We start from the raw sequence: 15,514 nt of genomic DNA, 5'->3' as shown, positions 1-15,514 counted from the left end.
AGTCCATTAGAAGTGCCCCGTACCACCCGCAAACCAATGGGTTGTGTGAACGCTTTAACGGGACATTAAAACAGCTCATTGGGACTTTTACCAGGACCTACAGGGACAGGGAGAAATTCTTGCCACACTTCCTGTTTGCCTATCGGGAGGTGCCCCAAGAATCCACGGGGTTCTCCCCGTTCGAGCTGGTATACGGGAGACGGGTAAGGGGACCCCTAGACTTAGTGCTGGAACACTGGGAAGGGGAGGGCCTCATAGAAGGGGTACCTATTGTACCCTATGTGCTGGAATTCTGGGACCGCCTACAGGAGCTGATCCAGGTTGTACGTGAGAACCTGCAGGCGACACAGCGGCGCCAGCGCGTATGGTACGATCGGAGGGCCAGAGAGCGCACTTTGGAAATAGGACAGAAGGTCCTGGTGTTAGAGCCCACTAAGCAGAATAAGTTTCAAGCTGCATGGCAGGGCCCCTACCAGGTAGTGGGGAAAATAGCCGACACAACCTATAATGTCGCAGATTGTGACGACCCCAGGGTTATCCTCATGTTCCACGTGAATATGCTGAAGCCCTACCGGGAGCGCCCTGAAGAGGTAGTGGCCATCTGTGCACCTGAAGCAGAGGATTTAGCCGGACTTCCCTTGCCGGATGTCTTAGGGGAAAGGACTCAGTCTAAAACATGGGACCAGGTACACTTGGGCGAAGACCTAGGCCCCCGGGAGAGACAGCAGGCGGAGGCGTTCTTGAGGCTGCGACAGAGGATGTTTTCAGAGAGACCGGGGTACACTCGCCTGGCACAACACAAGGTTGAGACCCAGGATCAGACCCCCCTGCGACAAAACCCCTTCCACGTCCCTGAGTCTGTACGAGAGAGGATGCGGCAAGAGATTCAAGAGATGCTGCGTTTAGGGGTCATTGAAGAGTCAGATAGTCCCTGGGCATCCCCCGTAGTGTTAGTGCCCAAGAAGGATGGGACTACACGGTTTCGTGTAGACTATCGTAAGCTCAATGAGAAAACAGTGACGGATGCATATCCCATGCCGCGTGTGGATGAGTTGTTAGACCGGCTGGCGGGGGCAAAGTATTTGACCACCATTGATTTATGCAAAGGCTACTGGCAGATTCCCCTTAGTCCTGACGCTATTCCCAAGTCGGCATTTGTCACCCCGTTCGGCTTATTCCAGTTTCGAGTTATGCCATTTGGGATGAAGAATGCCCCGGCGACCTTCCAAAGGCTGGCTGACCGGCATCTGGATGGTCTCCAGGACTATGCTTGTGCCTACCTGGACGACATCGCCATCTACAGTGCGACATGGGAAGAGCATCTAAATCACCTAGAGACAGTATTGGACAGGATCCACCAGGCCGGAATCACCCTGAACCCAAACAAGTGTCACGTGGGCAAAGCAGAGGTTCAGTATTTAGGGCATTGGGTGGAAAGTGGGAAACAGCGACCAGAACCAGCCAAGATTGAGGCCATAGCCAAATGGCCCATCCCACGCACTAAAACCCAGGTCATGGCGTTTCTAGGGACAGCGGGGTATTACAGGAAATTCGTTCCCAATTACAGCAGCGTAGCCAAGCCCCTCACTGATCTGACCCGTAACAACCAACCCCGCCAGGTAACCTGGACCTCAGAGTGTGAGGAAGCCTTCTGCCAACTAAAGGACGCCCTCACCAATACCCCTGTATTGGCCGCACCCGATCCAACTACGCGTTTCCTTGTTCACACAGACACTTCTATGTTTGGATTGGGGGCAGTACTGAGCCAAGTCGGGCCGGATGGCCAAAAACACCCGGTAGCTTACCTGAGTCGGAAACTACTGCCCCGTGAAGTAAGCTATGCGGCCATCGAGAAGGAGTGCCTGGCGGTAGTATGGGCACTCAAGAAGTTGCAACCATATTTGTATGGACGACAGTTTTCCCTCCTAACGGACCATAATCCCCTAGTCTGGCTTAATCGGGTCTCTGGAGACAACACCAGATTGCTGCGGTGGAGTTTAGCCCTACAACCTCTGGACTTCACCATCCATCACAGACCCGGCAAACAAAATGGTAATGCCGATGGACTAAGTCGACAAACGGAACTTGTACCAACCCCATAAACTTCGGTCATCCCCAAACCGATCCGTTGAGGATCAGACTGTGTATGCCGATCGCGTCGCTGAAAAGGGGGAGCCGTGTTACAGAACCACTTAGCACCAAGAATATGTTGTGCAGTTATATGTATATATAATAGGTTCCATGTGAGATGCATGTCCCTAATGTATCAGCAGTGTCCGCCCTCCCCCCACCTTTGTAATTTCCACAGTAAACATCGGCAGGCTCCGGCCACCTGCGGCTTTTGTACTGTATGTCTGGCGTGACGCTTGTCTATTGGCCGGCCCTCTGTATCTGTGTGATATATTCTGTGTCCTGTGAGTAAAGTGTTGTCAGACTGGAAATACATGGAGAAGCAGTGATCTTTTATATGCGCCCATGCACTCAGAGGAATTCCAGCCAGCGTCATTCATTCAGACTCCAGCCAACGCAGAGTGGACCTCCGAAAACACGGGGTGGTACTGAAAGAGGTACCCCAGCTTGGAAGACCCCGTTACACCTGGAGCCAAGTTACCTAAGGCTCGATTGTTCAATTTGTCCGGGCCTGAGCGCCAAGCCATGAAGGAGTACATAGATGAGAGTCTCTGCAAAGGGCATATCAGGCCTTCTGTGTCACCTGTGGCAGCAGGATTCTTCTTTGTGAAGAAAGATGGTGGTTTGCGGCCGTGCCTTGACTTTTGGGAACTTAACAAGATAACAGTTAGGAACACTTACCCGATTCCCCTCATCCCAGACTTATGTAGCCAGCTATCTGGGGCCCAATGGTTCTCCAAGTTAGATACCCGGGGGGCCTACAACCTGATAAGGGTTCGGGAAGGGGATGAGTGAAAAACTGCGTTCCTCACATCTGAAGGACTCTTTGAAAACCTGGTAATGCCGTTTGGGTTAACTAATGCACCCGCTATCTTCCAGAACTTCATCAATGTTGTGTTTTCTGACCTGATAGGCCGTTTTGTTATCATTTATTTGGATGACATTTTGGTGTATTCCCCGGACAGTCAGTCTCACTTACAACATCTACAGATAGTTCTCCAGAGACTCAGGGAGAACCAATTGTTTGTTAAATTGGAAAAGTGTTCGTTTTTCATACAGGAACTGTCTTTTTTGGGGCTGATTGCGTCTTGTGAAGGGTTTCATATGGATCCTAAGAAGGTGCTGGCGATCGCTGACTGGGTTCAGCCTCGAGATCTCAAGGGGCTCCAGCGCTTCTTAGAATTTGCAAACTATTACTGGAGATTCATTAAAGGTTTCTCACAAGTGGTTAAACCACTCACGGATCTTACCCAGAAGGGGCTGATATAAAAAATTGGTCTGTACTCGCTAAAGAGTCCTTCTCAGCTCTTAAGAGATGTTTCATGTCCGCCCTGGTGTTGGTCCAACCAGACCTGTCCAAACCATTCATTGTGGAGGTGGATGCTTCTGAAGTGGGGGTGGGGGCTGTGCTGTCCCAGGGTCCGGCCACCCTTACTAATCTCAAACCCTGTGCCTTCTTCTCCAAGAAGTTCTCTTCAGCCGAGAAAAACTATGATGTAGGCAATAGAGAACTTCTTGCAGTCAAGCTGGCATTCGAAGAATGGAGGCACTTTTTGGAAGGGGCGGCTCACCCTATCACTGTTATCCCGGTTCACAAAAATTTGGCTTACCTTGAATCTGCTAAGAGGCTTACTCCTAGACAAGCCCGTTGGTCACTTTTTTTTTCACGATTTCAATTCTCCATTACTTTTTGACCAGAGTCCAAAAATGTTAAAGCGGATGCCCTGTCCAGAAGTTTTTACCCGGTGTCCCCCCCCGAGCCGCCGTCCTCCATTCTTCGCCCGGGGGTGGTAGTGGCGGGGGTCTCATCGGAATTGGAACAAGAAATTTTAAGGGCTCAGTTCCTAGCTCCGGCAACCAGGCCAGGGGATAAATTGTTTGTTCCAGATTTATTGCGGCCTAGACTTCTGCAGGAGTTTTGTGGCGCCCCTGAGGCTCAGTCACCACAGAGGTACTTCACCTCCTCCTGAGGTGTGGCATCCCACCATCCAGGTAAGGTGGAGATTCCTGACCACACTCCAACACCTGCACCCCACACCACAAAGTAGTGTAGCAAAGCACCTTCGGCGGCTCCCTGCTTGGAGTATAGCAAAGCACCCATTGGTGGCTCCCTGCTTGGAACACGAAACGTGCTGGGAGGTTGGTGGAGTTAAATTACATTACAAAGTGCGGGAAGAGTTGAGTGTATTCAGTCAGTGAGTTGGTTGGTTAGAGAGTTGGAGAGAAGAAGATCCCCGGAGAGAGGGATAGATGGATGGAGGTGCTGCAGCAGATCCCGGTGACCTGGGTCTGCTGGCACGGGAAAGGAAGAGAGAGAGCAACGTAGACTGGAAGCTTGACTCTCCATAGAGAGGAAGATCAGTGCGGAACGTGAGGAGTAAAAGAGAGAACATAGGACGTGGGTTAGAAGAGAACCCTTCCTAGAAGTTCTAAGCGCAAGGCCGGGGTCCGGTCCCCAAGGTTGTACGGATACTAATGGTCCTGCAGCAGACACCGGAGTAATAGAAGTAGTGACCACTTTATTCCCACACAGGACTTGGGGGCACAACAGCAACATAATAGTGAGCCGGGACTTAGTAGCAAGGAGTCACCGAAGCAGGCTACAGCTGTCTGCCTTACAAGTAGAGTTCATAAGAACATCAGACAGGAGGAACTCCAGTGTAACTCAGTACTAGAAGTACTTCACCTAAAGGCGCTATAAGAGGAGACGTTCAGCAAGGCACATATTGGCGGAGTGTTGGAAAGGAGTATTCCATCTAGCCTGGAGGTTGACGGAGTCCCAGACCCGGAGGACACGGCACGGAGGCAGGCCCCTGTTTGTACAACAGACTGTGAGTAAAGCTTTGGAACTACATGCCCTGGTGTCCTCCACTTATTCCTGCGCCAACCTGCCCAGCACTGCTACATCCCTTGCGCCTGACACTATACCATCTACGTGTCACTCCATTTACTGTGCCCTGGGACTACAGCCCTGCCTGTGGAGGGCTATACCATCACTGCTGCACCACACCATCTGTCCCAGAGGATCTGTCTGCAGCGTCGGCTTATATCTGCATTGCCGAACACCACAGGTGGCGTCACGAATCACTTATAAACTTTCATCACCACAAGCACACTGAAACAACCCCATTTACAATGGGCACCCAGGGCCACGGGCCGGGTCACAGCTGCCGTGACATCTCCTATTGAAGCTCCTCGGGCCCGGTACCGAGTACCCCACAGCCCTGGGAGGGCGATCCAGTTTCATGAGTCTAGGCTGAGTGCTCATCCAGGTATCACGGCCACTAGAGAGGCAGTAGCCAGGGGTTTTTAGTGGCCTTCACTGAGGTCCGATGTCGAGAAATTTATTTCTGCTTGTGATGTGTGTGCCCGTTCCAAAAGCTCGCATAACCGGCCGGCTGGGGAACTCATACCTTTACCGGTTCCTGATAGGCCATGGACTCACCTTTCCATGGATTTTATTACCGGCCTTCCACCTTCCAGGGGCAATACCGTGATCTGGGTGGTGGTACATAGGTTTTCTAAACAGGCCCATTTCATTCCCTTGGCAGCACTACCCTTAGCAGAAACATTGTCAAGGTTGTTTGTGCAGCATGTGGTCCGATTACATGGGGTACCTCTGAATGTGGTGTCTGACAGAGGTGTGCAGTTTGTGGCCAAATTTTGGCGGGCTTTCTGTAACAAATTGGGCATCTCACTCTCCTTCTCGTCGGCATATCACCCGGAGAGTAATGGTCAGACGGAACGCACCAATCAATCCCTGGAACAAATTCTCAGGTGTCTGACCTCCGCCAGACAGGAAGATTGGTGTGATGCGTTACCGTTGGCGGAATTCGCTTTTAACAACCGGGTGAATCAATTCACCAACATGTCCCCATTCCTGATTAATTATGGGTTTAATCCTCATTTTGGGGAGTTTTCATGGGTGGATTCCGGTTGTCCAGGGGCAGAGGGGTCCTTTCAATGGTTAAAAGACCTCTGGGCAGAAGTCCAGCGTAATATCTCTCGGGCCCAGGAGAGGTACAAATATTTTGCTGAAAAAAAGAGAGCCCCGGGACACATGTTTCAGGTGGGGGAGAAGGTTTGGCTTTCCACACGTAACATCAACTTGAAGGTACCGTCAGCTAAATTGGGACCAAAGTTCATTGGTCCGTACGAGATTATGGATATAGTCAACCCAGTGGCATATAGGTTGCGTCTCCCCGCCTCCTTAAAAATATCCACTGTGTTCCATAAATCCCTGTTGAAACCCGTAGGGTCTGTCAAAGAGGACTCCGAGCCTGTTGTCCCTCCAGTGTTGGTGGAGGGTCACTTGGAGTATGAGGTCGGACATATTGTGGACTCTCGGCGGGTGCACCGCTCTTTGCAGTACCTGGTCTGTTATGAATGAGTCACCGTAGGAGGCAAAAACAGAAATACTAGCTAAGTCCAGAAAACCAGAGAAGCTGGCAGCTATCGGATTGCAGACCCCTGAACCTATCAACACAACTAGCAGTAGCCGTGGGGGTTCCTACGGTGCCCTAGACCCCTCGATCACAGCCGGAGAATTAAATAGCCTAAAGACAGAAAGGGAAATCTAAACTGCCCCAGAGCAGACCCCAAAGCAATAGGCAGCCCCCAACATATAATGACGGTGAAGCAAGATGAAAAAACACTCACACAGAAAGATAGGCTGAGCAAATGATGGGGCCCAAGCTAACTAAATAGGAAAGGATAGAAAAGCTGCTGTCTGCAATCCGCCAAAACCCTATCAAAACAAGAGCCAACAGACTGATAGGGAAAAAAGCCCTGAAGACGCTAGGCTTCAAAAAGACTAAATCAGTACTCAGGTATTTTCTGAAAACAGAGCAAAAAGGAGTTCAGCTCACCCCAGCAGGGAATGGCAGAAATCCAGAAAAACAAGGCAAAACAAAACCAAAACACAAATGCAAAAAGCAGAGCAGAAAACTTAGCTTTTGAGGAGCAGGAATCAGACTGGTCTCCTAGAATCCCTCAGAGAGATCACCATCAAGGCAGAAGGGCGTCGGCTGCCTTATATCCAGTCAGCAATTCCAGGCATCCAGTCATCATCATCCTGCACAGGTGCTTGGTAATCAGCCTCACTACCTTCCTTCACCAGAAGAGGGAGTTTATCAGACCTCAATGGTGAAGGGGAAAATGAACTCACAACACTGGTCCACTGGAAGGGATATGGACCAGAGGATCGCTCATGGGTCCCTGCTCACTCTGTACATGCAGATTGCCTGGTTTGGGCTTTCAATACCAAATACCCAGGGAAGCCTGGGGGTCCAGAGGCCCCCCGTTGAGAGGGGGGTACTGTCATGATCCCAGTGCAGGTTTTGACCTGCACGTCAGGGGTTAATGTCTTGAGCCCAGTGCAGGCATTGACCTGCACGCCTGGGGTTAATTATTGTGGCCTCTCTTCGGTTCAGGGAGAGCTTCTTATAGCCCTGGGAAGCTCCAATCCCCGTCAGTTATACTTTTGCCTTTGGCCGAGTGTGTTGACCCCTGTGTGCCTGTTCGTTGTTATAGCTTGCTTATATGGTTCTGACCCGGTTCTGTCCCCCGTTGTGAGTTTGCCTGTTGATTCTGTACTGCACTACCCTCTCTGTGTATGACTCCTTGCCTGTGACCTATTCTTTGCTCACCTCTTGTACTTTGCAGCTATCTCCATGTATGACTCATTGGCTACTTCCTGACTCCCCGTTCTGTCTATCCTCTGGTTTTGTCCTGCTATCTCGTGCTTTGACCCCAGCCTGTCTATGCCCCTTGGTAATTTTGTCCCGTAGTGACCCTGCTAGGAGTTTTCCTGCAGCTCCTAGCTCTCTGAGGTTTAGGCCCCGCCCCCAGCAGTCACATGCTTTAGGTCCTGCTGGTCTGAAGCACGCACCTTCTCTGCTGCTGCCCGCTCCACAGGTATCGCTGAGCACAGTTTGTCTTACTCAGGACACACGCACTGGCTCAGTGAGCAAGTGCAGTGCGGTGTTCCTGACGCTATACTGTAGTTCTGTTCATCCTGAGCCTCCTGGTTCAGGAACACCAGGTCAGGATGCCAGTTCGGTCTCGCTAGGAGGTTACAGCCTTGTGTATTGCAGGGGTCCTGGTTCTGGTGAGGACGGCCGCGATTCAGGACAAGTGTCGGATCATAGAACTGTTAAGTCGTAAACTCCAGTATGAAAACCGCATCATGTACATGGTGAGTGCACGGAGGCGCTGACGGATGGCCGGAGGTCATACAGCCGAGTGTCCCCCATCTACATGGAAGACCTCCACACATGGAGGCTGCAGGGAGATACCATACATTACCGCAGAGATCTGCCATGTCACCTGTGGGATAAGTAAGTGCCCCCTACATTTACCCTACCTGCCAAAGCTGGTGCTACATGCCGGTGCAAGGTCACGCTGGCATCTGGGACACCATACACGGGGTCTCTAGGAGGAATGATGGAGGTAAGGAAGAACTTCTAGGACAACAATCCCTGGAGGGAGGAAGGACCTGATACCTGCACTGTAAAACATGGTGGAGAACCACAAGTAGCATTTCACTAGAAGCTGCTAGCTGCAGTGTAAAGCATGGTGGCAGAGTTCTGACAATACTACTCTTCACTGTAACACATGTGCTTGGAGGAGATCCTGAGATCATCAGTCATAGAAATGACAATCACCCTCATCATCCCAGTAACTCCACCAATGAAGGGGGCACTTACTTTTCTTCTCTGCGTCGTCTCCATAACTCTGCGGACCATGGCGCAGGGTCGGGTGATTGACCTCTCTGTCTTCTCATTGCAGCGTGACTACTTCCCGACAGATTATCAGCTGCCTGTGAAGTACGAGGAGATCCTGCGCTGCCAGAACATCAGCAGCCTGGTAGGGGCGCCACGCCGTCTGTCTGTGGTAGGGTATATTGTAGGTTTCCCCTCAGTATGGAGACTTGTTGCACATGGTGCAGCCGGGGTAGGTTTACAAGGCGCCCCGTTATGAGCCTGTAACCTCCCGCCATGTGCGCCGCCTTCATAAGATCAAGGATTCCTCTGCTCAGACCCTGACAACCTGTGATGATGATCATCGTCTCTGAGTTTTCTCCCACCAGGCTCTCCTTTCTGTATTTCCTCCTCTGTGTCACCTCCCCTAGGGATCTCCATCTTTCCATGTTTCCTCCTCTGTGTCACCTCCCCTAGGAATCTCCATCTTTCCATGTTTCCTACTCTGTCACCTCCCATTGGGATCTCCATCTTTCCTTGTTTCCTCCTCTGTCACTTCCCCTAGGGATCTCCATCTGTCCATGTTTCCTACTCTGTGTCACCTCCCATTGGGATCTCCATCTTTCCATGTTTCCTCCTCTGTATCATCTCCCCTAGGGATCTCCATCTGTCCATGTTTCCTTCTCTGTGTCACCTCCCCTAGGGATCTCCATCTTTCCATGTTTCCTCCTCTGTGTCACCTCCCCTAGGGATCTCCATCTTTCCATGTTTCCTCCTCTGTGTCACCTCCCCTAGGGATCTCCATCTTTCCATGTTTCCTCCTGTGTCACCTCCCCTAGGGATCTCCATCTTTCCATGTTTCCTCTTCTGTCACCTCCACTATGGATCTCCATCTTTCCTACTGTTTCACCTCCCCTAGGGATCCCCATCTTTCCTTGTTTCCTCCTCTGTCACTTCCCCTAGGGATCTCCATCTTTCCATGCTTCCTCCTCTGTATCACCTCCCCTAGGAATCTCCATCTTTCCATGTTTCCTCCTCTGTCACCTCCCCTATGGATCTCCATCTTTCCATGTTTCCTAATGTGTCACCTCCCCTAGGAATCTCCATCTTTCCGTGTTTCTTCCTCTGTGTCACCTCCCCTAGGGATCGCCATCTTTCCGTGTTTCTTCCTCTGTGTCACCTCCCCTAGGGATCGCCATCTTTCAGTGTTTCCTCCTCTGTGTCACCTTCCCTAGGGATCTCCATCTTTCCATGTTTCCTACTCTGTGTCACCTCCCCTAGGGATCTCCATCTTTCCGTGTTTCCTCCTCTGTATCACCTTCCCTAGGGATCTCCATCTTTCCTCCTCTGTCACCTCCCCTTGGGATGTCCATCTTTCCGTGTTTCCTCCTCTGTGTCACCTCCCCTAGGAATCTCCATCTTTCCTACTCTGTGTCACCTCCCAAAGGGATCTCCATCTTTCCATGTTTCCTACTCTGTGTCACCTACCGTAGGGATCTCCATCTTTCCTCCTCTGTATCACCTCCCCTAGGGATCTCCATCTTTCCTCCTGTGTCACCTCCCCTAGGGATCTCCATCTTTCCGCGTTTCCTACTCTGTCACCTTCCCTAGGGATCTCCATCTTTCCATGTTTCCACCTCTGTGTCACCTCCCCTAGGGATCTCCATCTTTCCTCCTTTGTGTCACTTCCCCTGGGGATCTCCATCTTTCCGTGTTTCCTCCTCTGTGTCACCTCCCCTAGGGATCTCCATCTTTCCATGTTTCCTCCTCTCTGGGTTTTGGTAACTAGTTTCGTAGTCTTCATCACCACCGTCCTATGAAGTTTCAGCACCCTGGCAAATGTTGTCACATCCCTCAGTAATCCTGAAGCTTTCAGGCTTTCATCTCATCATGCCACACATGGAGCAGGAGCTGTTGACGCCTATGATCTCCCTGGGATCATACAACATGTCAGCTCTAGGTATGAAAACTTTGACACTATGCCGGGTTATAGGAAACTTTCATCTTCTGGAGGAAAATTTCTACTTCCTCTCCAGACTACTCCATCCTCCTTCTTCCCCTCCAAACTCCTCTGTCCTCCTTCTTCTTCCCCTCGAGACTCCTTCTTACCCTCCAGACTCCACGGTCCTCTTTCTTCTTCCCCTCCATGTGTTCCCTGTCCCCCTTCCCCTCCAGACTCCTCCATCCTCCTTCATCTTGCCTTCCAGACTCCTCCATCCTAATTCTTCTTTTCCTGTCGTCCTGTCTTCCTTCTCCTCAACCCTCCTTCATCCTTCTCCTCCATCCTCCTCCTCCATCCTCCTTCATCCTCCTCCTCCACTCTCCTTCGTCCTCCTCCTCCACCTTCCTTCGTCCTCCTCCTCCACCCTCCTTCGTCCTCCTCCTCCACCCTCCTTCGTCCTCCTCCTCCACCCTCCTTCGTCCTCCTCCTCCACCCTCCTTCGTCCTCCTCCTCCACCCTCCTTCGTCCTCCTCCTCCACCATCCTTCGTCCTCCTCCTCCACCCTCCTTCGTCCTTCTCCTCCACCCTCTTTCTCCTCCACCCTCCTTCGTCCTTCTCCACCCTCCTTCGTCCTCCTCCTCCACCTTCCTTCGTCCTCCTCCTACACCCTTCTTCGTCCTCCTCCACCCTCCTTCGTCCTTCTCCTCCACCCTCCTTCGTCCTTCTCCTCCACCCTCCTTCGTCCTTCTCCTCCACCCTCCTTCGTCCTTCTCCTCCACCCTCCTTCGTCCTTCTCCTCCACCCTCCTTCGTCCTCCTCCTCCACCCTCCTTCGTCCTCCTCCTCCACCCTCCTTCGTCCTCCTCCTCCACCCTCCTTCGTCCTCCTCCTACACCCTTCTTTGTCCTCCTCTTCCACCCTCCTTCGTCCTTCTCCTCCGCCCTCCTCCTTCCTTATCCACTGTCCTCCTGCTCCTTCCCCTCTAGACAGGTCTCCTTTAAGACACATGGACTGGCAGGTGAAGAATTGTAAAGATGTTGGTTGAAAGGCCCGTGACCTTAGAGCTCCGCACATCCCACACCTGCTGCACCCAAACAATCGGTGAAGCCCCCAACTATCGCACGTCTCTTGTCTGTGGTTTCTGTTGGTCTCTCGTCAGTGGTTTCTGTTGGTCTCTCGTCAGTGGTTTCTGTTGGTCTCTCGTCTGTGGTTTCTGTTGGTCTCTCGTCTGTGGTTTCTGTTGGTCTCTCGTCTGTGGTTTCTGTTGGTCTCTCGTCTGTGGTTTCTGTTGGTCTCTCGTCTGTGGTTTCTGTTGGTCTCTCGTCTGTGGTTTCTGTTGGTCTCTCGTTTGTGGTTTCTGTTAGTCTCTTGTCTGTGGTTTCTGTTAGTCTCTCGTCTGTGGTTTCTCTTGGTCTCTTGTCTGTGGTTTCTCTTGGTCTCTCGTCTGTGGTTTCTGTTGGTCTCTCCTCTGTGGTTTCTGTTGGTCTCTCCTCTGTGGTTTCTGTTGGTCTTTCGTCTGTGGTTTCTGTTGGTCTTTCGTCTGTGGTTTCTGTTGGTCTTTCGTCTGTGGTTTCTGTTGGTCTCTCGTCTGTGGTTTCTGTTGGTCTTTCGTCTGTGGTTTCTGTTGGTCTCTCGTCTGTGGTTTCTGTTGGTCTCTCGTCTGTGGTTTCTGTTGGACTTTCGTCTGTGGTTTCTGTTGGTCTCTCTTCTGTGGTTTCTGTTGGTCTCTCGTCTGTGGTTTCTGTTGGTCTCTCGTCTGTGGTTTCTGTTGGTCTCTCGTCTGTGGTTTCTGTTGGTCTCTCGTCTGTGGTTTCTCTTGGTCTCTCGTCTGTGGTTTCTGTTGGTCTCTCCTCTGTGGTTTCTGTTGGTCTCTCCTCTGTGGTTTCTGTTGGTCTCTCCTCTGTGGTTTCTGTTGGTCTTTCGTCTGTGGTTTCTGTTGGTCTTTCGGCACTGCAATACTCTGTAGATTTGTCCCATAGGTCAGTAAGGGGCTCTCGGTGGATGAGCTGCGCTTCTTGTGGGGCATCGTCAGTGAGAATGTGCTGCTGAGCATATGGCACGTGCTGCCGCAGAGACATCCATCCCACTCCTACATCAACGATCTGAAGACCATATTCCATGAGCTACACGCCGGCAATCAGGTGAGGAAAAGGGCAACTCCGGGTCAGGGTGGCCACAGATGGGTCACTTACACCCGTATCTCTGCACCTGGGATGGGACGGTAGTATAAGACCTGGCAGGGAACGGATTCCACAGACATAACTCACTGGAAACACGCCAGAGACAGAAGAGTATGGAGACAGGGTAAACAGGGGTCTAGAGGGAGAAGAGGACAGAAAAGTCTGGAGGAAGAAGAGGACAGAGGAGTCTGGAGGACAGTGGGGTCTCGAGGGAGAACAGAGGAAGAGGACAGTGGGGTCTGGAGGAAGAGGAGGACAGTGGAGTCTGGAGGAAGAGGAGGACAGTGGGGTCTAGAGGAAGAGGACAGAGGAGTCTGGAGGGCAGAGGGGTCTGGAGGGAGGACAGAGAAGTCTGGAGGAAGAGGAGGACAGTGGGATATAGAGGAAGAAGACGACAGAGGAGTCTGGAGGACAGTGGGGTCTGGAGGGAGGACAGAGGTGTCTGGAAGAAAAGGACAGAGAAGTCTGGAGGACAGAGGGGTCTGGAGGGAAGACAGAGAAATCTGGAGGAAGAGGAGGACAGTGGGGTCTAGAGGAAGAAGAGGACAGAGGAGTCTGGAGGGAGGACAGAGGAGTCTGGAGGAAGAGGACAGAGGGGTCGGGAGGAAGAAGAGGACAGAGGAGTCTGGAGGACAGTGGGGTCTGGAGGGAGGACAGTGGGGTTTGAAGGAAGAGGACGACATTGGGGTCTGGAGGAAGAAGAGGACAGAGGAGTCTGGAGGGCAGTGGGGTCTGGAGGGAGGACAGAGAAGTCTGGAGGAAGAGGAGGACAGTGGGATCTAGAGGAAGAAGAGGACAGAGGAGTCTGGAGGACAGTGGGGTCTGGAGGGAGGACAGAGGAGTCTGGAAGAAAAGGACATAGAAGTCTGGAAGACAGAGGGGTCTGGAGGGAGGACAGAGAAATCTGGAGGAAGAGGAGGACAGTGGGGTCTAGAGGAAGAAGAGGACAGAGGAGTCTGGAGGACAGAGGAAGACAGTGGGGTCTGGAGGGAGGACAGAGGAGTCTGGAGACAGGGTACACAGAGGTAGGACAGAGGAGTCTAGAGGAAGAGGAGTTCAGAGGGGTCTGGAGGAAGAAGACAGAGGAGTCTGGAGGACAGTGGGGTCTGGAGGGAGGACACAGGAAGAGGAGGACAGTGGGGTCTGGAGGAAGAGGAGGCCAGTGGGGTCTAGAGGAAGAAGATGACAGAGGAGTCTGGAGGGAGGGGAGGATTCTGGAGGAAGAAGAGGATAGTGGGGTCTGGAGAAAGAGGACAGAAGAGTCTAGAGGAGGACAGAGGAATTGGAGGAGTCTGGAGGGAGGAGGAAGAGGACAGAGGAGTCTGGAGGACAGTGGGGTCTGGAGGAAAGACAGGAATAGGACGACAGTGGGGTCTGGAGGGAGGACACTGGAGTCTGGAGGAAGAGGAGGACAGTGGGGTCTAGAGGAAGAAGAGGACAGAGGAGTCTGGAGGGCAGTGGGATCTAGAGGAAGGAGAGGACAGAGGAGTCTGGAGGACAGTGGGGTCTGGAGGGAGGAGAGAGGAATAGCAGGACAGTGGGGTCTAGAGGAAGAAGAGGACTGAGGAGTCTGGAGGGAGGGGAGGATTCTGGAGGAAGAAGAGGATAGTGGGGTGTGGAGAAAGAGGACAGAAGAGTCTAGAGGAAGAGGAGGACAGCGGAATTAGAGGAGTCTGGAGGGAGGAGTCTGGAGGACAGAGGAGTCTGGAGGGAGGACAGAGGAGTCTAGAGGAGTGTTTTCACAGGGGGTCGGTGGTAGAGAAGCAGGTGATGTGCGGTGGGTGTTACATGGAGGGTCCTCGGTGTCCTCCCCTTAGTGGTCGGCTAGCTGCTCTCACGCTTTGTCGTCTCTCATCATACAAGTAGAGTTTTTGTCTCATTTAGCGGAGTCGCTGATTGTGGCTCATGCATGGCTCACTAACCACCGCTTACCGCCTCCGCTCAGCGCCATGTCTCTGCGTGATGACTTGTAATAAGGTGAGGTCATCTTATCATTGTATCGGGAGGGGTGACTAGACTGTAAGAGCGGCCCGATCACCGTGGTGATGGCTGTGACCCTATGGATTATCCGCAGCCCGGAGGTGACTGGGGGATAAGACACGATGTAACAGCAGAATAGTGACCACAGCTCTGGAGGTGACTGGAGGATAAGACACGATGTAACAGCAGAATAGTGACCGCAGCTCTGGAGGTGACTGGAGGATAAGACATGATGTAACAGCAGAATAGTGACTGCAGCTCTGGAGGTGACTGGAGGATAAGACATGATGTAACAGCAGAATAGTGACTGCAGCTCTGGAGGTGACTGGAGAATAAGACACAATGTAACAGCAGAATAGTGACTGCAGCTCTGGAGATGACTGGAGGATAAGACACGATATATCAGCAGAATAGTGACCGCAGCTCTGGAGGTGACTGGAGGATAAGATATGATGTAACAGCAGAATAGTGACTGGAGCTCTGGATATGACTGGAGGATGACACGATGTAACAGCAGAATAGTGAGTGCAGCTCTGGAGGTGACTGGGGTATAAGACACGATGTAACAGCAGAATAGTGAGT

The 15,514-nt window shown here is 52.0% G+C and overlaps 1 protein-coding gene across 3 annotated transcripts in view; it reads left to right on the top strand.

The window, feature by feature from the left end:
• IL34 (interleukin 34) overlaps positions 1-15,514 on the top strand; it is a 48,578-nt gene that overhangs the window by 30,168 nt on the left and 2,896 nt on the right. For 2 of the 3 annotated variants that reach the window (XM_073564330.1, XM_073564331.1), the window contains 3 exons: positions 8,226-8,326; positions 8,920-8,997; positions 12,752-12,913. In XM_073564330.1, coding sequence (XP_073420431.1) covers positions 8,226-8,326; positions 8,920-8,997; positions 12,752-12,913 — 341 coding nt within the window. Of the gene's footprint in view, positions 1-1,326; positions 8,998-12,751; positions 12,914-15,514 lie in introns of those variants that run through there. The other variant, XM_073564329.1, reaches the window with a different exon arrangement.

The sequence above is a fragment of the Dendrobates tinctorius genome, unplaced genomic scaffold, assembly GCF_039654945.1.
Source record: "Dendrobates tinctorius isolate UK_male_01 unplaced genomic scaffold, ASM3965494v1 ptg000450l, whole genome shotgun sequence".
In the NCBI taxonomy this organism is placed as follows: Eukaryota; Metazoa; Chordata; class Amphibia; order Anura; family Dendrobatidae; genus Dendrobates; species Dendrobates tinctorius.
The sequence above is the reverse complement of the archived record's forward strand: the minus strand, read 5'-3'. Positions and strand labels throughout refer to the sequence as shown.